Here is a 27,469-nt window from a genome sequence, read left to right on the forward strand (position 1 = left end):
AGGCGACTGACTGTGTGGAGTTTGCACATTCTCCCTGTGTCTGTGTGGGTTTCCTCTGGTTTCCTCCCACAGTCCATAAATGTGCAGGTTAGGTGAATTGGTCATGCTAAATTGCCTGATGAAGGGGTAAATGTAGGAGAATGGGTCTGGGTGGGTTGTGCTTCGGAGGGTCGGTGTGGACTTGATTGGCCAAAGGGTCAGTTTCCACACTGTAAGTAATCTAAATCTAATGAAGCATTAAACAGAGGTACTGTCTAATGTTTCAGGTGGTGATAAAAGGTTCAATGGCAGTATTTTGAAGAATGGTGGCATTTTCCCCAACATCATGACCAATATCTATCCCTCAATCAAAACACATTATTCTGAAGGAGTTATACTTGACTAAAAACTTTAACTTCGTCTTTATCTCTAAGGATCCTACCAGAACTGCTGAGTATTTCAACATTTGATTTTTTTATTGCAGTTTATCTGGTCATTGTTATTTTAAGTTAATGAGGATCCTGTTGCATCCAAATAGATATCTGCACTATTACAGCCAAATGGAGTCAAAAAGTCCTACAGCACAAAGACAGACTCTTTGTTCTAAACTGGTCCACGCTGACCAAAATATCTGTCCTTGCTAATCCCATTTCCCTGCACTTGGCCCATATCCTTCCCTATCCGTTGTAATTGTCCAAATGCCTTTTAAATGTTGTTAACATACCCACCTCGACCGCTTCCACTGACAGCTCATTCCATATGCATGCCACTGTGTACAAATGTTGCCCCTCAGGTTTCCTTTGATTCTTTGCCCTCTAACCTTTAACTGATGCCCTGTAATCCTTAACTCCCCGACCCTTGGTAAAAAGACTGAGTGCGTACATCCTATCCATGCCTCTCATGATCTGAAACACCTCTATGAGGTGCCCCTCCTCGGTTTCTTACGGTCCCAATTTGTTCAACCTCTCCCTATAACTCAAACCACTGAGTCCAGGCAACGTCATTCTTCTGTAGTCTTCCAGTTTCATAATATCTTTCCTATAACAAGGTGACCAGAACGAAACACAACATCCTGTTTTAGTGATAAGAAAATTAAATTGGGATGTACTGAGGTTGTGAAAGGCACTATATAAGTGGAATGAGAGCAAGGCGTCCAGTTTTTCTTTAATATCTTGTTTTGTTTTGCCTTTAACAGGGCACTATCCCCATGTAATATCTGGCTCCGGTGGTGTGTGCTTCCTCATTCGACACGAACATAAACTTCTGTCCAGGCTGTGGAATTCCCTTAATAAATTTCTCACCTTCCATTGGTCCCACACCCAAACATTGGGTAACGAACTGATGCCATTCATTATTTGAGTTGCCTTCCAACACAGATTGTTTAGGAGCACATGAAGGATGTGAATGTGAGGAATGTCAGATCAGCCATGATTCTATTAAACCACCAAACAGGCCGAAGGGGCTATATGGCTTATTCTCTTTCCTATTTCTTCTGGTATACACTTAATGGTAAGGTCATAGGGAGTGTTGCTGAACAAAGAGACCTTGAAGTGCGGGTTCATAGCTCCTTGAAAGTGGAGTCACAGGTAGATAGGATAGTGAAGAGGGCGTTTGGTATGCTTTCTTTTATTGGTCAGAGTAGTGAGTACAGGAATTGGGAGATAATGTTGTGGATGTACAGGACATTGGTTAGGCCACTGTTGGAATATTGCATGCAATTCTGGTGTCCTTCCTATCAGAAAGATGTGAATCTTGAAAGAGTTCAGTAAAGACTTACAAGAATGTTGCCAGGGTTGGAGGATTTGAGCTATAGGGAGAGGTTGAATAGGCTGGGGCTGTTTTCCCTGGAGCGGCAGAGGCTGAGGGCTGACTTTATAGAGGTTTATAAAATCATGAGGGGCATGGATAGGATAAATAGACAAAGTCTTTTCCCTGGGGTGGGGGAGTCCAGAACTAGAGGGCATAGGTTTAGGGTGAGAGGGGAAAGATATAAAAGAGATCTAAGGGGCAACTTTTTCATGCAAAGGGTGGTATGTGTATGGAACGAGCTGCCAGAGGAAGTGGAGGAGACTGGTACAATTGCAACATTTAAAAGGCATCTGGATGGGTATATGAATTGGAAGGGTTTGGAGGGATATGAGCCAGGTGCTAGCAAGTGGGACTAGATTGGGTTGGGATATCTGGTCGGCATGGACGAGTTGGACTGAAGGGTCTGTTTCCATGCTGTACAGTTCTCTGATTCTATGGTCTTAATAGTGTTAAACTTGTTCAAATTCTTCCATGGTCTTGCCTCTCTCTATATTCTCCAACCTGACAATCCATCAAGTACTGTGTTCCTGAAAATTTGACCTAACACACTTGAACGCAAAATCCCATTCCCCTGCCAATTAAAATGGGAATGTACCTAGGCCTTGTGCTCTGGAATTTACATATTTACTTCACTCTTTTCTTCCTTCGTTAAGAATCAGCATAAAACCTCTCAAACTAGCCCTTTAAGACCATAAGACATAGGAGCAGAAATTAGGCCTTTCAGCCCGTTGGTGTACGGTGTGTACACAATCATGGCTGATAAATTTCTCAGCCCCATTTTCCTGCTTTCTCCCCATAGCCCTTGATCCCCTTGACAATCTATTCTCCATCTTAAATATACTCAATGACCTTGCCTCCACAGCCCTCTGTGGCAGTGAATTCCATAGGTTCACCACTCACTGGCTGAAGAGGTTTCTCTTTATCTCCGTTGTAAAACATTTTCCCTTTACTCTAAGGCTGTGCCCTCGGGTCCTAATCTCTACCAATGGAAACATTTTCCCAACATCCACTCTATCCCGGCCATTCAGTATTCTGTAATTTTCAATTAGATCCCCCCCGCACCTTCATGCTTCTAACCCTCATCGAGTATAGACCTAGAATCCTCAAACATTCCTCATATGATAAGCTTTTCATTCCTGGAATCATTCTCGTGAACATACTTTGAACATGCTCAGGTGGGAAGCAAGTCTGGTGTGTACATCCAGACTGTCTTGCGATTCTCACCCCAACCTCCCAAAATCACATAACCAGCAAGATGCTTAGCCATAGACCAGCCAGGTCCAAAGTTTAATTCCCAGTGAATGTGGAATTGATTTCACCTGTAATTTCATCATCATTCAATGGTCAAGGAAAGTGGTAGATCTTGGATTTCCAGTTTCTGATTACTTTTCATTGACTCCCTCCTGGAAACTGCATCTATAATGTCAGGGAGTGATAAGGTGTCAGTCATTTCAGCCTGGGATGAGAAACTTGTTAGACATATGTGAATCTTGGAAATCCTTAACCCTTCTTCAGGGGGACCTCAATCATGGAGTAAAAATGTGGCTAACAATAAAATTCCCAGGCACCAAGGAAGTAAAGGGTGTCGGATTGGGCTGCACAATCAAGGCAGATGTATAGACATGCCCTTATTGAATTGTAGAGTAGGCATGCTTCAATTGTCACGAGAACAGAATAGATACCCCTCAGCGTGCAGAGTCTAGATGAATAACCTGTGACAGAATTGGATGGTAAGTCACTGATGTGGAATGTGAACCATCACCATCAGAACCCAGAAGAGACTACCAGCACAGAGAACAATATCTGAATGAGAATGAAAAGTTTTGCAAAGAAAGTTTGAGAAACCTTAAAGAGCAGCCCTCTGCAAGTAAGTACAACAGATGTTTTTAAGATCTGCAAGTCTTTTTATTTACTCCATTCAAACAAAAATAGGTTTATAAGCTCAAATATTGGCCATACAGTGATATTCCCAAACCACAGAAATACACTTTACATGAGGAGGAGACATTCAGCAAACTAGATAGTGGAAGCAGATCTTAGCAGTGGCCATTGTAAAATAACAACATCGTAAACATTCTCTTTTTCTTGTATAGAACAGGACTGAACATTTGCAGCGGGTCTAATTTCACAAGTGTACTTCAAACTAACATATCGATCCAAGATGGAAAACATCTGCCCCATGTTTAAGATCTTTGTTGTATAGTACAGAACTTGAGGATTGTTGAAAAAAGACATTTTGTTGAAGCCTATGATTTTGCACACATCAGGAGAATTTATAAAACGTACCGAAGTAAAGGCAAACCAACATTTTTATTTTATAATGAAAGTGCTGATTGGTTGATAAGTGCATTCTTGACTGGTAGAAACATTGCCATGGAGAATGTATAGATAACCCTCAGTGTGCAGAGTCTAGATTAATAACCTGTTAATTATGACTGACTGTTAGCTGCCAAGCTTTGATTCAATTTTAAATAAGACAGGTTGACTTTGACTGATCAAAGTTTTGCCCTAATAAACCAGAGAAAGGCTGTCACACTTGTTGAGTTAAATCAGGCACATTATGTTTTTTTCCATGACAAAGGATAGGATCCTATATAATAATGCATATGATTATTCCAGTAACTTGTACATGCAAATACACCATACTGTGAGCCAGAGTGATAATATAAATTGGTTGTCGGCATAATTCACAAACCTACTGTGTGCATGCAAACTCACAGCACACTGTCAGACATTAGAAATGCTTCTACAATAGAAAACATTTGCTACATACTCTTAAGTGTGCAAAAAATTACCCTGATGACCAATTTAGGATTGTTAGTAAGTTCTGCAGTACAGAACACTTGCACATATTAAAATATATATCGATCACAACCCACTTGCCAAAGAATCAGTACTTTCCTCTCATAAAATATTAATGTTGGTTTCTTTTTTGGTATTTTGGAATTTGTCTTGATGAGCGTAAGTCAAAAAGTTTCAATGAAATGTATTCTCTCTCAGCTATGCTCAACATTTATTATATTTAATCATATTCTTATTCAATATTTGGGCAATATTGGCTTCAACAATGTCAGCAGTCCTCTGATACTTGGGACAATTATTTTAAATCTTGTTCTCATGATGCTGAATGTTTGACTGACATTGAGTTTGAACCAGACAATTTATAATTGATTTTTTTCCCAATTGACAACAGAGTGAATGAATCCGTTCTTATAAATCATTGCTCCAGAAATTTTACAAATACAATAGATTAAGAAATCTCAAGCAGGTTCAGTGTTTTTAATGAAATTAGTCAGCCAGATTCTTTTTGGTGAATTCAGAAACTTCATGACTTTGTGTCTGTGTACAAAATTCAAAATCCATTCATACTTCTTCCAATTTGAATGCAGGACTCCTGCATAGTACTTAATGCCAGTTATGTATACATTGTGGGTCAGAGACGCTTTGTGCAGCTTTGGAGCATCCCAAGTTGCCCAGCAATAGCCGGATTCCAATGATGCTCACTGCCTCTGTGATATAATCACATTACCCCATCCCATCCTTTCTTGTGCCTTTGCATCTTAACTTTTAGTTAAACACAATGTTGCTGGTTAAGCAATTTGCATTAAATGTAGTATCTGGGCCATGTACGTTTCTCCTGCAATGCTCAGCAGCATCAAATGATAAAAGTATACAGAGAGTCTGGTAACCCAACATGACAATGATGGAAAATCAGAATAACTCTCTTGTTCTGCTGAATCTTTAGCAGGATTCCACAAATTGTGGCCCTCAAGATATTGCAGAAAAAGAATCAAATGACACAGCAGTGCCAGCGTAGGAGCTGAGTTGGCTGACCTATACAAAGCAGAAGGCTCTAATCAGTTCCTCAGCCTCTGGGGTGATGGAGGTTGTGCAAAGACAGCGATCATGGGGCTCACACACTTGCTGCCCACTATTCAGGGAGAGGGAAATGGGAGACAGCTTGATGGGGAAAAAAATCCATTTTGTGGGTGAAAATAGATTAGATTACTTAGTGTGGAAACAGGCCCTTCGACCCAACAAGCCCACACCGACCCGCCGAAGCACAACCCACCCAGACCCATTCCCCTACATTTACCCCTCCCCCTAACACTACGGGCAATTTAGCATGGCCAATTCACCTAACCTGCACATTTTTGGACTGTGGGAGGAAACCAGAGCACCTGGAAGAAACCCACGCAGACACGGGGAGAATGTGCAAACTCCACACAGTCAGTCGCCTGAGGCGGGAATTGAACCCAGGTCTCTGGCGCTGTGAGGCAGCAGTGCTAACCACTGTGCCACCGTGCCGCCCACAAATAGGCACCTGAGTGAAACTTAACACACCTGAAAATTCTGCACTAGCCTTAGAAACAAGGAATCTTCAAAATAACACCACTCCCACATTCTAATATTTGTGGGCAAGAGAATGTCCATCCAGTGCATAACATGTGGTGAGGCTGATGGTTTCAGATCACTGTCACTGCACGTCATTCACTCTTAACATACTGCAAGTCTCCAGCATAACCAGAGAAAAGGAAAAGAAACAACAGATTCAACAAAGAAAAATTTCCAGGCCCTTTGCCTTTGACTCATGTAAAGACTGAAAAGTAGAGGATTCGCATCTAACTGATGTACATTCTCAGTTTCAAGTTAGTTTAATAAGTCCAATTCTGATTATTCACTGCCTCACTATCCTCAAATATGTTCTGGCCAGCTATGGTACAATTTTTTAAACTGGTCATCTTGACTGAAACTTAATGCAATCAGAGGGGATCTGGAATAATAAACAGTACGTCAAGAAAGTGGATATAAGGAACAACTCATTCTTAATGCAGTCTGAAGCACTTGGAGATTTGTGTTTGAAGTGTGAAGATGGAATACTATGTACTAAATTAATTTCAAAGGATCCTTCAAAAGCTTTCAAAAGAAATGCCAAATTAAAATGTTTCCAATAATACAAACTTACACACTGCTTTTTTAAAAAATAGTTACCGTAATTTTTGTCAAAGCAGTATATTCTTCCATGTGACTTCTCACATCTGTACAATTTTTTTAGTATAAAAATAGCCTTCAGTATCATCCCGTAGGAGTGCTATTCAATTGCTACAAAAGTTTTCACTGCCTCCAAGCATCACATGTACAGACTCAGTTACCTGTTTACACACAAATCATTCTGTGTTGTGTTTAAATTTTAAAAAAACCCTACAAAATGCAGCTATAACCCATTTCTTGCATCAAACAACTTTCAGGGGGGGAAAAAGAAATCTTTGCTTTTTGTAGTAAAATTAATCCACATTCAGTTTTTTGCTCAAACAATTGGTTGATGCTGTTTTCAATCTTTTTAACAAACCACTGCTAACATCTGGCCACAATAAGCAAGACATTATCAAAGCAAGAACACAAGAGGGAAACCTAAAAATCTGAACAAAAACTTCACAGAAAAGAATTTTACTTTCGACTATATACATCTTTGCCAGAGGGTGTTGTACTCAATGCCCCTTCTTCACTGAGGATCCCAAGAAACCTCAGGTTGAGAATCTTCAGCTGGTCATCCAGTTCCATTCGAACAATTCCATCCTCACCATCGATACTGAGCAGCATACCTGTGGCTTCCCGATCTTCACCTAGAATCACCTTCACCTACAGACAAAAAATGTTTTACACAGTTGAAATATCTGCAGCTTTCTATTTCTTTAATTAGTACAAAGCTTCACAGCTCCGGCACCCAATCCACAGCGTCTAGCACTCCATAACCAGTTGGAGGGCATCAGAGTGGATAACAGGTCCACACAAGTAGACATGACAATCTTACAGCTAAGTGTCTTCCCAATAAGATTGCATTAAGATTCTGAACTACCACAAGAGTTGAGAGAAGAACATAAAATGTTTTATGTTTTTCTCTCAAATTTTCATCATGAGCTTCTTATACCCAATTCCACATATATAACGTGCTCTTTAAATGTAAACTCTTTCTTTCTAAGTCCTTGCTAAGAGTACAAGTTTAATACAATAAAAGATATTTAGAAAAAGTTTTGTGACCCTCACAGAGATACAATGCAAGATTTACATGGGGAAGCAGTGGTGGAGCGATAACATTACTGACTAATAATCCAGAAATCTAGGCAAATGTTCTGAAGCTTGGGTTAAAATCCCACCATAGCAGATAGTGAAATTTGAATTCAATTTTAAAAATATGTTACAGTGTCATTGAGATGTACAGGATGGAAACAGACCCTTCGGTCCAACCTGTCCATGCCAACCAAATATCCTAACCTAATCTATTCCCACTTACCAGCACTTGGCCCATATCCCTCTAAACCCTTCCTATTCATATACCCATCCAAATGCCTTTTAAATGTAATTGTACCAGTCTCCACCAGTTCCTCTGGCAGTCCATTCCATACACGCACCACCCTCTGAAAAAGCTGCCTCTTCGGTCTCTTAAACTTTTCCCCTCTCACCCTAAACCTATGCCCTCTAGTTCTGAACTCCCCCATTCCAGGGAAAAGACCTTGTGTATTCACCCTATCCATGCCTCTCATGATTTTATAAACCTCTCGAAGATCACCGCTCAGCCTCCAAAGCTCCAGGGAAAACAACCCCAGCCTATTCAGCCTCTCCCTATAGCTCAAATCCTGTTACTGAAATGTTTGCTTAATGGTGACAATGTAACCACTGTCAATTGCTATAAAATCCTGTCTGGTTCACCAATGTCCTTTGTGGAAGGAAATTTATCATCCTTACCTGGTCTGGCCTACACATAACTCCAGACCCACAGCAATGTGGATGACTTAACTGTCTTCTGGACAATTAGGTCTGACAATAAATGCTGCCCTAGCCGGCAAAGCGCACACAGCCTGTGCACCCTGAAGCCAACATAATGGACAATGTACTCCTCAACCTCTCCCCACAGCACAGTCATGAAAGTCAGATCAAGATAACAGTAGTCACTAATCAAACTCATTTACTCCATGATTTACCCTCTCATTGACTGACACATAACTCACTCAATTGTGTACAAAAGTATTCAGATGTAATCTGTTTCACAACTCGTTAAATTGCAGAAGGAAAGAAGGAAGTCATTAAAATTAATAATAAAAGGGCAGTACAATGCATTTTGTTTTTAAACTGAAGGGCTAGTTATAGGTATCTGTTCCTGCATGATAAGTGATCCAGAAGACTGTATCAGCTGACTAATTATATTACACTAGACAAGACCACACAACCTACCCCCACCAGAACCCAGCCAAGAATAAAGTTATCCAGGTAATGCAATATGTTTTAAAGCAAACAGTTTTTGAAAAGAAATACCAAAGGTTTTCAGCGGGTTTATATATTTATAAACTATTCTCAAATTAATACGCTTACATTAGTGAAACTGAATCACTGAATCAAATGGCTTATGTACCATTAGATTGAGCAGGCAGTCAGTGCTGGATATACCTGCAGCTGCCCCCTGTCAAACAAGCATTCCATTTTGGATACAGATGAGTGGGATGGCCTTGTAGGTAACAGCAGCAGCACAGAGCAGTGACACCACGACTGGCTCTGCTGTGCAGAGAGGGGGACAAAGCATAGTAGAGCAATAGTAATTGGAGATTCAATGGTCAGGGGCACAGACAGGTTCTTCTGTGGCTGCTAGAGACATTTCAGGATGCTATGTTCCTCCCTGGTGCCAGGGTCATGGATGTCTCTGAGCAGATACAGAGCATCCTGAAACAGGAAGATAAAGCAAACAGAAATCATTATCCATATTGGCATAAATGACATAAGTAGGAACAGTGACAAGGTTCTGCAGGTAAACATGCAGGTTGAGTCCATGCTTAAGAAAGTGAATGCAATGTTGTCATTTATCTTAAGAGGGTTGGAATATAAAAGCACCGTTGTGCTACTGAGACTTTATAAAGCTCTGGTTAGGCCCTATTTGGAGTACTATGTCCAGCTTTGATCCCCACACCTCAGGAAGGACATACTGGCACTGGAGCGTGTCCAGCGGAGATTCACACGGATGATCCCTGGAATGGTAGGTCCAACATACGAGGAACGGCTGAGGATCCTGGGATTGTATTCATTGGAGTTTAGAAGATTAAGGGGAGATTTAATAGAAACTTACAAGATAATACATGGCTTGGAAAGGGTGGACGCTAGGAAATTGTTTCCGTTAGACAAGGAGACTAGGACCCGTGGACACAGCCTTAGAATTAGAGGGGGTAAATTCGGGACAGAAATGCGGAGACATTTCTTCAGCCAGAGAGTGGTGGGCTTGTGGAATTCATTGCCTCGGAATGCAGTGGAGACCGGGACGCTAAATGTCTTCAAGGCAGAGATTGATAAATTCTTGATGTCACAAGGAATTAAGGGCTATGGGGAGAATGCGGGTAAGTGGAGTTGAAATGCCCATCAGCCATGATTAAATGGCAGAATGGACTCGATGGGCCGAGTGGCCTTACTTCTGCTCCTATGTCTTATGGTGATATCAACAATTCAGGGCGTTAAGTAGTAAACTGAAAAGCAGAACCTCCAGGGTAATAATCTCAGCATTACTCCCCATGCACTACTGAGGCTAAGAACTGAGGCAGAAAACAATCAAATATGTGGCTAAACAGCTGGGGTAAGGGGAAGGGCTTCAGTTATGTGGATAATTGGGATATCGTCCAGGGAATGTGGAAAATGTACAAGGGGGATCTAAACTGGAGGGGCACCAATATCGTGGAGGGAGGATAGTGTCACTCAGGAAGGTTTAAACAGTAGATCAGCAAATATAGATACCAGGGAAGAGCTTGAGACTAAGGCAAATATAAATAAGAGGACGTGTAGTCAGGGGACAGATTGCTGAGCTTAGCAGAACTGGAAGCTTGGACTGTATTTGCTTTAATGCAAGAAATATAACAGACAAGATGAATGAACATAGAGCCTGGATTAATGCATGCAATTATGATGTTGTTGCTATCATACAGACATAGTTGAATGAGGGACAGCAGCTGTCAGCGTAATATTCTGCTGTGTTGATGTTTTAGACAAAACAGATGAAGCAAAAGAGGTTTGGGAGTTGCATTACTGGTCAGGGAGCATATTCACAGCTGTGTTCAGGTCATCCTGGAGGGATCATGCAGTGAGATATTATGAGCAGAGCTCAGGAATAGGAAGGGTGCAATCACAATGCTTCATTACAGTGCACGACAGGCCCTTTCAGCCTTCGATGTTGCGCCGACCTGTGAAACAAATCTGAAGCCCATCTAACCTACACTATTCCATCATCACCCATATACTTATCCAATGACCATTTAAATGCCCTTAAGATTGGCAAGTCTACTACTCAGGGTATTCCACACCCTTACTACTCTCTGAGTAATGAACCTACCTCGGACATCTGTCCTATATCTATCACCCCTCAGTTTAAAGCTATGTCCCCTCATGGTAGTCATCACCATCCGAGGAAAAAGGGCTCTCACTGTCCATCCTATCTAAACCTCTGATCATCTTGTAAGCCTCTATTAAGTCACCTCTTACATCCTTTTCCTCTCCAACGAAAGCAGCCTCAAGTCCTGCAGCCTTTCCTCATGAGACCTTCCCTCCATACCAGGCAACATCCTGGTAAATCTCCTCTGCACTCTTTCCAGTGTTTCCACATCTTTCCTATAATGCGGCGACAAGAACTGTATGCAATACTCCAAGCGTAGGCGCACCAGAGTTTTGTACAGTTGCAACATGACCTAATGGCTCCGAAACTCAATCCCTCTACCAATAAAAGCTGACACACCGTACGCCTTTTTAACAACCCTATCAACCTGGGCGGCAACTTTCAGGGATCTATGCACATGGACACCAAGATCTCTGTGCTCATCCACACTGCCAAGAATCTTAGCATTAGGCTAGTACTCTGTTACTCCTTCCAAAGTGAATCACCTCACACTTTTCCACATTAAACTCCATTTTCCACCTCTCAACCCAGCTCTGCAGCTTATCTGTGTCCCTCTATAACCTGCAACATTCTTCTGCACTGTCCACGACTCCACTGAATTTAGTATCATCAGTAAATTTACTAACCCATCCTTCTACGCCTTAGTCCAGGTCATTTATAAAAGTGACAAGCAGCAGTAAGCCCCAAAACAGATCCTTGCGGTACGCCACTAGTAACTGAACTCCAGGATGAACATTTCCCACCAACCACCACCCTCTGTCTTCTGTCAGCTAACCAATTTCTGATCCAAACTGCTAAATCGCTCTCAATCCCATGCCTCTAATTTCTGCAATAGCATACCGTGGGGAACCTTATCAAAAGCTTTACTGAAATCCATATACACCACATCAACCACTTTACCCTCATCCACCTGTTTGGTCACCATCTCAAAGAACTCAATTGAGTTTGTGAAGCATGACCTACCCTTTGCAAAACTGTGTTGACTATCTCTAATCAAATTATTCCTTTCTAGGTGATTATAAATCCTCTCTCTTATAATCATTTCCAACACTTTACCTACAACTGAAGTAAGGCTCACTGGTCTATAATTACCAGGGATGTCTCTACTCCCCTTCTTGAGCAAGGGGACAATAATTGCTATCCTCCAGTCTTCTGGCACTATTTCTGTAGATAATGATGACAAAAATCAAAGCAAAAGGCTCTGAAATCACCTCCCTAGCTTCCCAGAGAATCCTAGTGTAAATCCCACCCAGCTTCGGGGACTTAGCTATTTTCACACTTTTCAGAATTGCTAACAGCTCCTCATGAACCTCAATCCCGTCTAGTCTAATATTACTTACATACTGACTGGAACTTTGGATGGGGAGCAATTTGTTAAGTATATCCAGGAGGGTTTTGTTGAAACAATATGTGAATAGTCCAGCGGGGGAGGTGTTGTGTTGGACGTGGAATTGGGAAATGGGCCTGGCCAGGTGATCAACGTTTCAGTGGGGAAGCATTTTCAGAATAGTGACCATAATTCTGTAAACTTTTGGATGCTTATAGATAAGGACATCAGCGGATGTTGGATGAAGGTGGGGGAAGGCCAACTATAACCGAACTAGCCAAGAATCAGGGAATGTGGATTGGGAGCAACTATTTGAGGATAAAACCATCTGACATTTATTTTAAAGACAATTGATTAGTGTGCAGGACAGGCATGTTCCTGTGAAAATTAAGGAAAGGAATGGCAGGATTTAGGAACCTTGGATGACAGGGAAATTATCAGCTTATTCAAAAAAAAAAGCAAGTGTACCTATGCTCGAGGCAACTAAAAACAGATGAAATCCTTGAAGAATATAGAAAAATGAGGAAGGAGTTCAAATGGGGAGTTAGGCAGGGACTATGAATTTTTTTTGTCAGCAGGGGTAAGGAGAATCTTAAAGCATTTTATACATATATTATGAGCAAAAGGATAGCTAGGCAAAGAGTAGGCTCACTTAAGAATAAAGGAGGGAGGTTATGTGTGGAAGTGGGTGAGATCCTTCATGAATACTTTATATTGGTATTCACCAAAGAGAAGGACATGAAGGATGTTGAGGTTAGGAGAACATTTGTGAATACTCTCAGTCAGTCAACATAATGAAGGAGCAAGTGTTGGGTGTCTTGAAATGTATTAAGGTAGACACGTCCCAAGATGAGATCTATTTCAGGATCAGGTGGGAAGCAAGGGAGGAAATAGCTGGGCCCTTAATAGATATCTTTGCATCCTCTTTGGCCTCAGGTAAGGTTTCAGAAGACTGGAGAATGGCCAATGTTGTTCCTTTCTTTAAGAAGGGAAGCAGAGATAATCCAGTTAATTACAGACTGGTGAGCCTTACATCAGTAGTGGGGAAACTGTTGGAGAAGATACCAACACACAGAATTTATTCACATTTGGAAGCAAATGGACTTGTTAGTGATAGGCAGCGTGGGTTTGTGGACGGAAGGTCATGTCTCACCAATCTGCTTGAGTCTTGAGAGGTGACAAGAATGATTGAGGAGAGAAGGGCAGTGAGTGGGTGTTGTAAACATGGACTTTAGTAAGGCAGTTGATAAAGTACCTCATAGCAGGCAAGTACGAAAGGTAGAGTCTCACGGGATCCGGGTGAGCTAGCTAGATGGATACAAAACTGGCTTGGTCATAGAAGACAAAGAGTTTCAGAATGGAGATCAGTAACTAATGGATTACTGCAGGGATCCATGCTGGGACTCGTGTTGTTTATAATTTATATTAAATGATCTGGAAGCAAATGTAGGTGATCTGATTAGTAAATTTACAGACAACACCAAAACTGGGGAGTTACAGATAGTGAGGAGGATTGTGAGTGGGATTTAAATAGACAGCATATTTGGGCAAAGAAATGACAGATAGAGGTCATGCATTTTGGAAGGTCAAATTCAGATGCAAATTATACAATAAATAGCAGAACCCTGAGGTGCACTGACATAGTGAGGGATCTGGCCATACAGGTCTAGAGATCCCTGAAAGTGGCAACACAAGTGGATAAGGTAGTCAAGAATTCATTCACAGCATGCTTGTCTCCATCAGCTGGGCAGTTAATAAGTTGGCAAATTATGTATAAAACTTTAGGCCACATTTGGAATACTGCATACAGTTCTGGTAGCCAAACTACCAGAAGGACATGGAGGCTTTGGAGAGGATGCACAGAAGGTTTGTCAGGATATTGCCTGGTCTGAAGGGTTTTAGTTACAAGGAGAGGTTGGATAAACTTGGATTGTTTTCACTGGAAAAATGGAGGCTGAGGTCTACAAAATTATGAGAAGCATAGATAGGGTGGATAGTCAGAGGCTTTCTCCCACGTTGAAAAGGTCAACTACAAGAGTACACAGGTTCAAGGTGAGAGGGAGAAAGTTATGGGGAAAAGTGCAGGAAGAATCTTTCACAAGAGGCTGGTGGGTGTCTGGAATGCACAGGCAGTGGACGTGTTGGAAGCAGGCATGTTAGCAATGTTTAAGACATATCATGATAGATATGTACAGGGGAACATCGGTTATCTGGATTTGATGAGCGGGCACTATTTCATTTGGATAATCGATCATTCAGTTAATTGATAAAATGCCTTTCCTCTGGGGGCCAAAGATTTTAAAGTCTACTCCCTATTCATGAGACTGTAGCAGCACACAGTGCACAAGGCCCCACCACCAACATGCCCCCCCCCCCCACTCCGAACCCATCCTCGCCCCCGCCCAACACCATCTCACCCACCTCCGTAGATACCCACCCCTCTTTGTGGGGTAAGTCTCCAAATAGCGCACCCTCTCTCTCTCACTCACACATACACATACACACACACACACACACACACACACACACACAGAGTCATAGAGACGTACAGCATGGAAACAGACCCTGCAGTCCTATTCGTCCATGCCGACCAGATCCTCCAACCCAATCTAGTCCCACCTGCCAGCACCCAGCCCATATCCCTCCAAACCCTTCCTATTCATATACCCATCCAAATGCCTCTTAAATGTTGCAATTGTACCAGCCTCCATCACTTCCTCTGGCAGCTCATTCCATACAAGTACCATTCACTGTGTGAAAAAGTAGGTCTCTTTTCCCTCTTACCCTAAACCTTTGCCCTCTAGTTCTGGACTCCCCAACCCACAGACATAACTTTTTACTCCAACATTTTGACAGGTTCCACCTTTGCCCTGTACAGGACAATGTCGGAGCGAATATCTGGGGAAGGGTGGTGGGGTTAGGGTACACCCCCGTGTAGAACTCCAGGGAAAGTGTGGAAAGGAGAGAGAGAGAGAGAGAGGGCAGGAGTTCAGTCATTTGGAGACAGTGCCTGTTTAACCACTGTAAACAATAGACGCGATCATTGTTGGAAACACGTCTTTGAAGTAATATTTCCATTGGGACCTCGAGATCTCCTTCGGATAATCCGATTTTCAGATAATTGGTATTTGGATAATCGAGTTTCTTCTGTAAACGGGAGGCAAACAGAGGGATAAAAACCATGCATGGGCAATAAACACGCTTCAATAAGGATTAGAAATCAGCACAGGCTTGGTAGATCCAAGGGCCTGCTCCTGTGCGGTGTTGTATTTTTTTATACACACAATATATGATTTTTTCCATAAAATATCAATCTAATATCAGCATTTATTTGCATGAATTATATTTTTATGAATTTCTTGCTTGGGGTTTGAGTGGTGTTTCAACAATTTCGAACTTCCATGTTTGGTTTGATGCAGAGTACACATTTCTTTGACTCATTTGCAACAACGAACTCAAAAAAAACTATTCTGTTTACCCATTCAATTAAGTTTTTGTTCTTCCAAAGTTTTAACAATTAAAATCTAATTAAGGCTTGCTGTTTTGTTAACAAACTGCATCCACATTAAATAGTTTCTCCTGGCTCAATTAATGTTCAACTCTTACAGCAAGGTGAAAGAGGAAGCTTTCATCACCATTGATCTGAGCTTAGTTTGACCAAAATAATGAGAGATATTGCATTTTGGAAAAGTGAACAAGGGCAGGACTTACACAGTTAAGTGTTGTCGAACAGAGAGACCAAGGACTTCAAGTTGTGTCACAGGTACACAGGGTCATTAAGAAGGTGATTAGCACACTTGCTCAGACTACTGAGTATAGGAGTCTAGATTAGAGTGGTGCTGGAAGCACAAGTCAGGAAGCATCTGAGGAGCAGGAAAATCGATGTTTCGGGCAAAAGCCCTTCATCAGGATCCAGCATCTGCAGTCCTCACATTTACCGACTGAGTATAGGAGTTGGGGTCTCATGTTGAGGTTGTGCAAGGCATTGATGAAGCCTCCTTTGGTGTACAGTGTACAGTTCCAGTTGCCCTACTGTAACTGGAGAGGGTTCAGAAAAGATTTACCAGGATGTTGCTGGAACTGGAGAGTTTGAGTTATAGGGAAAGGCTGGGACATTTTTCACTTGAGCGTAGGAGGTTGAGGTGTGACATTATAGAGGTTTACAAAATCATAAGGGGCATAGAGAAGGTGAATAGCAAAGGTCTTTTCTCGAGGGTGGGGAGAGTTCAAAATGAGGGGGGCATACTTTAAGGTGAGAGCAGGAAAATTTATAAAGGGACCCAAGGGACAACTTTTTCCACAGGGTGGTTCTTTTGTAAAATGAACCAGAGGAAGCGGTATACACTGGTTCAATTACAACTTGGACACGTATGTGAATAGGAAAGTTTGGGAGGGACATGGGCCAAAGACAGGCAAGTGTGACTAGTGTGGTTTGGGAAACTTGGTTGTCATTGGTGAGTTGGATCAAAGGGTCTCTTTCCATGCTGTATGACTCAATGATTATGACTGTAAAATACCATAAGTGAATGTTCTGTGCCTAAACCCCACAGCATCATCCAGTGTCCCTTTCATTAAGGCTCTTTTGAAAAAAAACATATCAATTAAAAAAGAGATTTGCCAATTCATTATCTTTCAAATTATTGCAAACTTTCGAATCAAAACAGACTTTTAGAATCATAGAATCCCTACAGTATGGAAGCAGGCTATTTGGCTGATCAACTCTACACTAACCCTCCAAAGAGAATCCCACCCAGACTCAACCCTACCCTATAACACTGCATTCCCCATGGCTAATCCACTTAATTTACACATCCCTGGACACGACGGACAATTTTGCATTGCCAATCCATCGAACTAGGAATCCATCGAACAATCTTTAGACTGTGAGAAGAAACTGGAGGAAACCCACGTAGGCATAGAGAGAATGTGCAAAGTCCACACAAACACAGCTGAAACAGAAGTCTACAGCTGAAACAGAACCCAGATCCTTGGCACTGTGAGGCAATGCTAACCACTGAGTCATTTGCCGCCCCAATTTTATTGATCTTTTCCAAGGCTTTTTGTGACTGATCAGAATATGGGTGTTGAACTTCATGAGGAATGGGGAAACAAAGATTATAACAGACAATTTTATACATTGTAGAAGATCAAAAGGAGTTTCTGCAGCAACTCAGGCACAGGTGGTTAGCAAGTTGGCTCTTACCTTATCACTTTTCATAGGAGTGACAGGTTCAAGATGTTCACTCGAGATGCTGACTACTTTGTCAGTGTCAGACAGATACACGGAGCAAAGGCCACCCTGCAGGGAAAAAAGATTTAACATTCCTTCAAAACTACAAAGCATTAGAAGTTTACATTCTCCTCCTGAACCATAAAAGTTTTCCCATTTTCTCTAAAGATTTGCCCACACAATGGTCAGTGCAGTAATTGAACACAACAAACAGTTCTTTCATTCAGTTAATATTTGGTGCAACTAAAACTGAAGCAAATTTCAGCATGTCTTTTCACCCGATAGCTCAGCTGAACAGACAATAAAGAATGCAAATAATAAGCACAATTCTACAATCCAATATCTTTTGAGAGATATTTGGTCCTGCAAGTTCAAAACTGCACATCTTTGACCAGTTAGAAGGAGCCTGCACTGAATATCCCATATTTGGGGGAAATGGTAGTGCTGTGTAATGCCATGACTAATCTACACTCTCTCACAACTGCCCTGGGGAGACAAGTTCAAATCCCATGACAGCAGCTGATGGAATTTAAATTTAATTGATCAAAACTTGTTACGTAAAAAGATACTAACTGTGAAACTAATACCAACTGCAGTGAAAATTCATCCAGATTACTACTGTCGTTTGGGAAGGAAGTCAGCTGTTCCTATCTGGTCTGGCTTTTGTGTGATTCCAAATCCACAACTATGTGTTTGAATCTTAACTGTCCTCTGAGGTAGGCAGCAAGCCATTTAGTTATGTCAAACAAGATGGATTGCAGCAGTTCAAGAAGTCGACTGGCCACAACCTTCATTGGACAATAGGGAAAGGTACTAAATGCTAGCTTTGCCTGTGACCCCCACATGCAGTGAAAGAGTTACCAACCCTGATACAGCATGAGCACGACTGACATTAAAACTCACCTGCAAGAAAGAAAATTCACTCCCACTTTCAACAGACACACAGTAGTTTCATATCACAGAGGTTTTTACATTCCTACATGCATCCCACTCTATCATATTTCCAGAATGATCTTAGGGCAATTGCTCCATTAACTACTCACTTCCAGGTGACTAGAATATTTTGCTGGGTTGCTGGTAACTTTTACACAATAATGTTTTACTATTGTGGCTCTGTGGTTGTGATTCTTTGTTCACTTCAGATGCCAGACTAATGAACTGAATATTTCAGACTCCAAACTTTCTCTCTGGATTGCCTTGCGTTAAAAGCGTGCTTAAATCTTTATCTCAAATTCCAAAACCAACATTCAGTACAACTGTAATGTTACATACCGACACGCTGCGGATCACTCCAGTCTGTCCTATGATCTGCGCATCCAAATAGGTGTCCCGTACTTTAACCATGATGTCAGTTGTTACCCAGTCATTTGACCCCTGATCAATGCTGGAACCTGGTGTGTGAGGATTGTATGCACCGGGAGATGGAGCCCCAGGTGTCATTGGACTATAACCAACAGGGCTTGGACTTGGGCTTGCCTATAACAGAAAACATACTGTGAGTGGGACAGAAAGGCAAATTGAGTTAGAACAATATTGTTCATGTACTGGTAAAATATTCAATTTACTTTCCATCATTTTATATTCCATCTCTGCCAATATAAAAAGCACCATTTTCCAAACCCTTGCAAGTCTGAAGAAGTCATATTGGACTCAAAAAGTTAAGTCTGTTTCTCTCTTTGCAGATGCTGTCAGACCTGCTCACCTTATCTCGGACTTCTTGTTTCAGTTACAGTATTAACTGCTTCCCAGTTGAGATCAACTAACCAGTAAACCAGCACAGACAAGTGGCTGCTGTCTTTGTAAAAGTAAATTCAAACAGGTTCACTCTTAAAACGTACCTGGTACGCCATTGGTGATGGTGTTGGGTGATAGCTGGCAGGTGAGTGAGTATTCTGGTAGCCCACAGGACTTGGTGCAACCTGGTGATAGCTTTGTGGACTGGGGCTGGGCTGGTAAGATCCTTGAGGTGATGGAGCCGCATATGGAGAAAATTGGTCTGTGCTGTACCTGAAAAACAAATTCCAAAAGATTAAATTATGAGGAGACTGAACTAGCCATACCTGAGCCACCTTTTCGAAGAGTAACAAATTGTAGAAAGGCAGCCAAAATCAGAGCGAATAGCAATCCACTTTAGAAAGGATATGAAGGTCGTTGAGGATGCTGACTCGAATGGGTTCATGGATGAGGTGTTTACAGCTAAAGATTAGGTTGATGAAACTGGGATTATTCTCCAGATATTAAAGGAGATTGAGAGAAAGTTGGGAGATAATAAATAGGTGGTGGTCATTTGGCACTTCAAACATGCTCTACAAATCAATAAAATCATGGCTGATCTTGGTCATGGCCTCAACTTTACTTTCTTATTTGTTCTACAAAGTCTTAACTCTTTTGTCAACCCCAAAATAGCCAACTGAACCTCCACTGCTCTGAGTGGAAAAGAAATTTCTCCTTATCTTCATTTTACATGAGATCCCTCCTTTTTAAGCTGCGTCCACTAATTCTCAACTCCACCTAAATGAAACACCCTTTCAGCATCTCAGCCATCAAGCTGCCTCAGGATGTTTTAGGTTCCAATAAGGGATCACGTCTCATTCTTCTCAATTCCAAAGACAGACTGCATTGCTGAGCTTTCCCCACATAACAATCCCTTCATCCCAGAAATTAGCCTTGTGAGTCTTCTCTGAAATATTACCAAATGTAAGTTAATTCTTCTCCAATAAAGAGGCTAAAATATTCTACATTTCTTCAGTTTCACCAACATTTTGTACAGTTATACCAAAACCTCAGTTTTCATACTCCACATCCCCGCAATAAAGGTCAACACCAGGTCCTTCCTAATTATTTGATATACCTGCATGCGAATATTCCGTGATTCATGGACATTCAGATCCTTCTGTACTGCAGAATTCTACACTGCTTCACCATTTAAGTAATAGTCTGCTTCCTTATCCTTCCTGACAAGTGGATAACTTTACATTTTCTTACATTATACAACAGCTAACAAATTTTTGCCCAACCACTTAACCGTTCCATACCCTTTCGCAGACGGTTTGTATACTCATAACATGCTTTCCCACCTATCTTTGTACAATCAGAATATTTGGCTGCAAAACAGTCAGTTCCCTTATTCAAGTTATCACCACAGATTAATTAGTTAAGGACACAGCTCTGATCCCTGAGGCACTCCCCTATCAGCTTGTCAATCTGAAAATAACTGCATTATCCCAACTGCGTTTCCTGGGAGTTAACCAATCCGTCATTCATGTTAATAAATCATATCCATACCCTGAATGCTTAACTTGATGCAGTACACATATTAGAATACAGAAAACAGACAGAAGGATTGCTTTCATGGTGCAATGATAACAACCTCTCTCTAAATGTGGCAAAACAAAATAACTAATCAATGACTTAATACAGAAAGCAGGAGAACATCAACGGGGCACAGGTTGAGGGTGTCAAGTTCCTAGGAGCGACGACCTGTCCTAGACTTCCCATGTAGATGCAACGGTCAAGGTGACACAACAATGCCTATTCTTCCTCAAAGTTAAAAAGCTAGTGTGCTTTCAATTAAATCTGGACTATAACCTGGTGTTGTGTGATTTTTAACTTTGTACACCCCAGTCCAACACCAGCATCTCTAAATCATATTCTTCCTCAGGCAGCTTAGGAAACTCGGCATGTCCATAAAGATTTTCGCCAACCTTTACAAACGCACAGAAAGCTTACTATCCAGGTGCATAATGGCCTGGTACAGCAACTGCTCTGCCCAGGACCGTACAAAACTACAGAAGGTTGTTTGCACAGCTCAGACTATCATGCAAGCCAACGTCCCATCCATGGACTCCATTTACAGTTCTTGTTGCCGTGGAAAGGCTGCCAACACCATCAAAGACCCCTCCTACTCCAGTAATGCTCTTCTACAAACTCTTCCATCACGTAGGAAATACAGAAGCTTGAACATGCACCAACAGGTTTGAGAACAGTTTCTTCACTGCCATTATTAAACTAATGAATGGGCTCTCTAAATTCAAATAATGTTGACCTTGCTTCGTGCACCTCCTATGCAGTGTAACCTGTAGGCCTCAGTCTGTCTAAGCACCTTATGAACTTCATGTCCTTGCTTACTATGATTTTCCTGTCGTGCTCACAAACAAAGCTTTTCAGTGTACTTAGATATACATGACAATAATAAATCAAGGCAAAATATGGCACTTCATAAAATGCTTTTTGGATATCTACTGGCTCCCCTGTGTCTACCATAAGACATTGAGTCCACTCTGCCATTTAATCATGGCTGATGGGCATTTCAACTCCACTTACCCACATTCTCCCCATAGCCCTTAATTCCTTGCAAGATCAAGAATTTATCAATCTCTGCCTTGAAGACATTTAACGTCCCCGGCCTCCACTGCGCACCGTGGCAATGAATTTCACAGGCCCACCACTCCCTGCTTGTTACATCCTATAATTGGTCTACAGTTTCCAGTTTCTTGAATAGTGAGGTTACATTTGTACTGTGTCATGACATGTTTAAATAAGGTATGTTGTTCCCATTAGCTAATGGTTAAAGAAATGGAGACAGATTTCAAGACCAGGCAAAAGAGACATGGGGTCATGAAGAAAAACTATTTTAATTAAACAATGGTAATGACTGGAACACATTGCCTATGAGGACAGTGAAGCAGAGATAATGAATGATTTGAAGAAGTTGGAAAGCACTTGAGGAAAATAAAATTGCTTGGCTACAGAACTGTACAGAGGAATGAGACTATCATCTGCTCTAAAAGGAGCAAAGATAGACTTGATGCATTGAGCTGCTGTGCCGTCATGATTCTATTGGCAGACAGAGACTTGGTGGAAGTGAAGACTTTGTTTCAGTCTGATGGGGCTTAACTCCACGCTTTTCATGTATTCTTGAGAGTTAAGGAGACGTAATGGGAAGACTAGATGCAGTCAAGTATGAAGATGTTTGTGTGGATGATAAATACTGGAAAAAATTGGTTGGGCTAAACGACCTGTTTCTGTGTAATAAATTCTATGTGCACCAGCTACTAAAAAAATCGATTGCCTCCAACCATGGAAAAGTCCAGTAATGTGCCCTCTTATCAGCACTATGTACTTCAACAGAAAATAATGGAGTTCAGAGAATTAATGATATAGTTACACAACATAGGACTTTATATGTACTCACATTGCTGGTGTTCCGGGTGTTTGAGGGTTATATTGGGGGTTAACCTGTGGAGATGGCACGTCTGTGTAGCCTGGAGTTTGTGGGTTGGGTGTTCCACCATAGGCCTGTGGAGATGGGGTGGGCTCATCATCATAAGGGAAATCATACTCATCATCATTCCTGTGCAATTAAAGAAAAGAAAATATTGCTTGTAAAAATTAAACTGCACAAGTCACTCTGTGGAAGAAAATAAATTCATATATTGTTTAAATGCTAATCTTCGCTGCAAGTCAAACTGAAAATCTTCGCTTTCACTTACCTGGAGGGTGTGTTGGGATTGTTTGGATCCCAAGCCCCACTTTGCCCTGGAGTTCTGCTCCCATCATGAACCGGCGTTTGGGAACCGTAATGTGGAGTTCGACTTCCTAAAATCAAAGAGATACGTCAGAAACTAACATTTCAGATGCAGGCTGGAATAAAAACAGACTCAATATTTGACTATTTATGATGAAACTGCTGTAAAGGTTTTGCAATGATTGTAACTCTGCAAGATCCTGCAATGTCTCATATGATGACACTGTACAAGCTCATTTCTTCATTCCAATCACAAACACATCGTAGCCAACATCCAGGCAATGTATTTCAGTCTCCCAAAAACTTCACAGCTTTAAGTGCAAATAAAAAAGGTACTTAACAATTTGATTTATATCCTGAAGCCAATTCCAACTTTAAAATCTGTGTTGACAGGATGGTTTCTCAGACAGATTTCAAATCAGATTAATTTCTGAACAAACCAACTTTCTAAATGAATTAAAAACACTTCCGAACAAATAAAAAGTGTATTTCTGAGAACAGACATGTTGTCAAAGTTGTTCATTCCACGCTAATCAGGGCAATTACAACAATGCCAGATTTGAAAAGGAGAACAATTTATACTGCATGAAAAAAGGATGCTCATTGGATGGCATGTTGATTTTGATTGATTGAGGTATTTCCGTGGATAATGCACCAGGGGCAATAATATCCCAAACAGCTTTTTTAAAAATTCAAAAAAGGCTCAGTGCTTGATAATTTCTATAATGAGGTTATTTAGATCACACAGAGCATGAATGGACTGGTCATGCGTTTGCAGAAATCAATTATGAGGGCACCAAGCTCAGCACCTGTTATATTAAACTGCATAAAATGGAGATCTTCTGGTTGTGAATACAATGTTTGCTCGGTGTTTTTGATTTTCTTGACTACATAACTGTGACTCAAAGACATAACAATAGATGCCAGCTTTGAAATATGATCGGCATAGGTTATTACATTTGAGGACATTCACACTGACTCCTAAATTAAGGAATTCATTGGGATCCAGAAATTTTACTAAAATGACCAGTGAACAAATGAAAATTGAAAAAGGTAACAAAGTCACCAGAGCCTTTTCTCCGAATAAGTTTGTTAATTGGGAATTAGCATCAATCTGATCAGTTCAGTTCACCCTTTCCATCCCTGTAGCCCGGCAACCTTTTAAGTTGCCATCTATTTTCCCTATGAAATTAATGTCTCCACTTCCACCATACCCATGAGCAATGAGTTCACAATACTGTCTGGCCAAGCAATCTTACCATCATGTAAAGGTGTCTGAGAGCCATACATGGGTGTCCGTGATCCTGAGCCATACATTGGCGTCTGGGAACCATACATTGGAGTACGACTGTAAGCAGATGTCAAGCCACCCTTCTTCTTTGAGTCCCTGAAATTCAAAGATGAAAGTATTTTGTATATTTTCCTACAAACAAAATTCACCATCAGGAACCATTAAGCTCACAATATCTCCAGGCTGTAATGGGTTACAGCAGTGGATGGACATAACGACAAGCAAATACATTAGGATCAAGAGTAAGAGTTCACAAATCAAAAAGGTTGCTAAATACAACAAGGAGAAAGACTGAAATGTATGACCTTGGAAATGAAGACCTGACAGCCTTGAAGCAAAAATAGAAAAGAAGAAAAATTAAATGGGTGGATAACATTGACAGGTGGGCTGAAGGTGGCTTGAAGAAAACTAGAGAGAAACCAAGATAATGCTAACACTCCCACTAAGGCTAAGTAAGTGAAGATTTCCAGATAGAACAAGTTTACACAAATTAATATCATAATAATTCTAGACTTGAAGTCATTAGAAATATTATAAGGATTGTCAGAATCAGTCACACTTCTTCTCTTGACCCTTTCTTTCCTCCACCTGAAATCTTGTTTGGATTAAGATCTGCAGGTATCAGGCACCCACCTGACCATCACCTCAAGCAGTCGACGTTCATTCGTAAGACTCAAAACTGCACATTAGATAACTATTTTCTCACCATGGGACATCAGAGGCAGGCCCTACATAGGGAATATACCACTTTCTAAAACCACAACCCAGCTTGTTTCAATTATGCTACTGATTTATATACACCAAAGTACAATGAAGGGATCATACCAATATAAGTAAATAACAGGAAGATCAAAGCCATTGATTTTGCCTCCCACTCCAAACTCTGGCCCTGAGCTACCAATTCCATTCTTCTTCCCGGTAACAGTCCAAGATTAAACCAGTCTGTCGTAGCCTAGTGTTGTAATTGACCCCAAGTAGAGCTTCCAGTCACAAACAAAACTTCAGCATGAAAGCCTCTCAATTTTCACATCCATCACCCTCCTTTACCCATGTCTCAGTTTATGTACTGCAAAATCTTCTTTTATGTCTTTAATACCGGACTATTCAGAAGCATTCGCTGCTGACCTCCCACATTCTATCCTTCACAAACATGAGGTCACCAAATTCCTTATGTCTTTACTTGCAGTAAGGCCTATTGTAGTTCTTCACTGATTTCTAGTTGAGCAAAATCTAGGTTTAAAATTATCAGGCTAGTTTTAAATCCCTCCATCGTGTTGTCGCTCCCTATTTCTAATCTATTTCTGTCAGATAACTCTCTGATATATCCGGAATCCAATTTTTGTCTTTAAACATACTCAATTTAATTGCTTCAGCTTTGATGAGCATGATTTCAGTTGTCTAGTTCCTAGCTCTAAAACACCCTACCTAAAACTCTTTGCCTCATGACCTGGCTTTCCTCCTTTCAGATACTCCCATAAAATCGATCTTTTAGATTAAACATTTGGTCACCTGACAATCTCTTATCTGGCATAGTGCCATAATTTGTTTTGAAACAATCTTTTGAAATAACATTTTATTAGATTCAAGGAACTATGCAAAGAGAAGCTGCTGTCCTAGCAACGGATATAATCCATTCAACTGACTCGAATACCAGACACATTCTCAACTTCAAAATGCAGTTTATTTTTGACTAGAACTCTATACTTACACTGTAGTGAGGCGCTGGCGATCTACAGAAATGGTCTGGCAGGTGGAATGAAGTTCTACACGAGCTGTGGATTCTGTCGCATCCTTTACCACACCTATGTAACCTATGGACACAATTAATTATGCTCAGTATTGTAATAGTGAACTGAACAAACTCTGCTGTAGCACCCAGTTCCAGGCAGTGAACAAAGATTCATCCTATACATTGTACATTGCAATGTTCAAATGGACTGTTTATAAAAGTGTTACCTTTTGCCTATATAGGGAGTGTTCCCCTGTAGCAACACTACACAGAAGCTACGTAATTGAGGACAAGCCCCTTGGCAGTCTCTCAGCAGCAACAAACACCTCCCCGCGTCCCCCAAACATGTCAGGGGGCAGAAGGGCTGACAAAAGATTTCCACTGTGCTGGTGGGATGCCAATGCGATTCATTACAATTTAGTGGCAGCTGAGGGATTAAATGGGAGCCATGCTGCTTTCCCATGTCCTTGCCACTTCTCATGATCCCACTGATATAACCGCTATCTAAAAGTCTCAGTATTTTTATTATGCAATTAGTCAGTTGTTTGGAGAATTTTTGAAACTTACAAACATAGATTTCTGTATGTTTAAAAAAAAATGACAGAAAAACGTTTAAAACATCGAAATATAAACTGGCAAAGAGGATTCAATAATCATAGTGTTGTACACCAGGAAATGTGGAGATTAGGTGTTAAAATAAAGCAAAGAACTGTGGATGAAGGATATCTGAAATAAAAATCAGAATTTGCTGAAAAAACTTAGTAGGTCTCGCAGCATCTGTCAGAAGAAAGCAGAGTTAATGCTTTGAATCAATGATTCTGCAGCTGAATGGTTTTGCCCCGAGTTTCTCCAATTTCTACTTTTGTTGTAGGTTAGGGGTATATTGAGATTTTGTTGTGTACATTGCTTTGAATATTCAGCGCATGGTGTTAACTAAGAAAGTTCTTTGTTTCATAGCATACCTTTGTATGGTCCTTGTGAAATGCGCACCGTTTGTCCAATCAGGTCATTATCTCTACGACCTCGACCACGGCCCATTCCCCCCTGTCCTCCAAACCCACCTCGAGGGGCTGTAAAATTCAATCATTTAATCAGCTTAATTGCAGAAAAGCAGATGTCAATAAAGTCATGATGAATAAAGGCATAGACACATCTT

At 41.0% G+C, this 27,469-nt stretch overlaps 1 protein-coding gene across 3 annotated transcripts in view; it reads right to left on the reverse strand.

Moving 5' to 3' along the window:
- Positions 1-3,671: 3,671 nt before the first annotated feature.
- supt5h (SPT5 homolog, DSIF elongation factor subunit) overlaps positions 3,672-27,469 on the reverse strand; it is a 79,117-nt gene continuing 55,319 nt past the window's right edge. For all 3 annotated transcript variants that reach the window (XM_072549216.1, XM_072549214.1, XM_072549215.1), the window contains 9 exons: positions 27,276-27,383; positions 26,293-26,395; positions 24,553-24,680; positions 23,259-23,364; positions 22,961-23,119; positions 19,605-19,773; positions 19,039-19,242; positions 17,740-17,835; positions 3,672-7,428 (listed from right to left, as the gene is read on the reverse strand). In XM_072549216.1, coding sequence (XP_072405317.1) covers positions 7,237-7,428; positions 17,740-17,835; positions 19,039-19,242; positions 19,605-19,773; positions 22,961-23,119; positions 23,259-23,364; positions 24,553-24,680; positions 26,293-26,395; positions 27,276-27,383 — 1,265 coding nt within the window. In that variant the 3' untranslated portion in view covers positions 3,672-7,236. The remainder of the gene's footprint in view (positions 7,429-17,739; positions 17,836-19,038; positions 19,243-19,604; positions 19,774-22,960; positions 23,120-23,258; positions 23,365-24,552; positions 24,681-26,292; positions 26,396-27,275; positions 27,384-27,469) is intronic.

Source organism: Chiloscyllium punctatum, chromosome 29 (genome assembly GCF_047496795.1).
Source record: "Chiloscyllium punctatum isolate Juve2018m chromosome 29, sChiPun1.3, whole genome shotgun sequence".
NCBI classification, from domain to species: domain Eukaryota; kingdom Metazoa; phylum Chordata; class Chondrichthyes; order Orectolobiformes; family Hemiscylliidae; genus Chiloscyllium; species Chiloscyllium punctatum.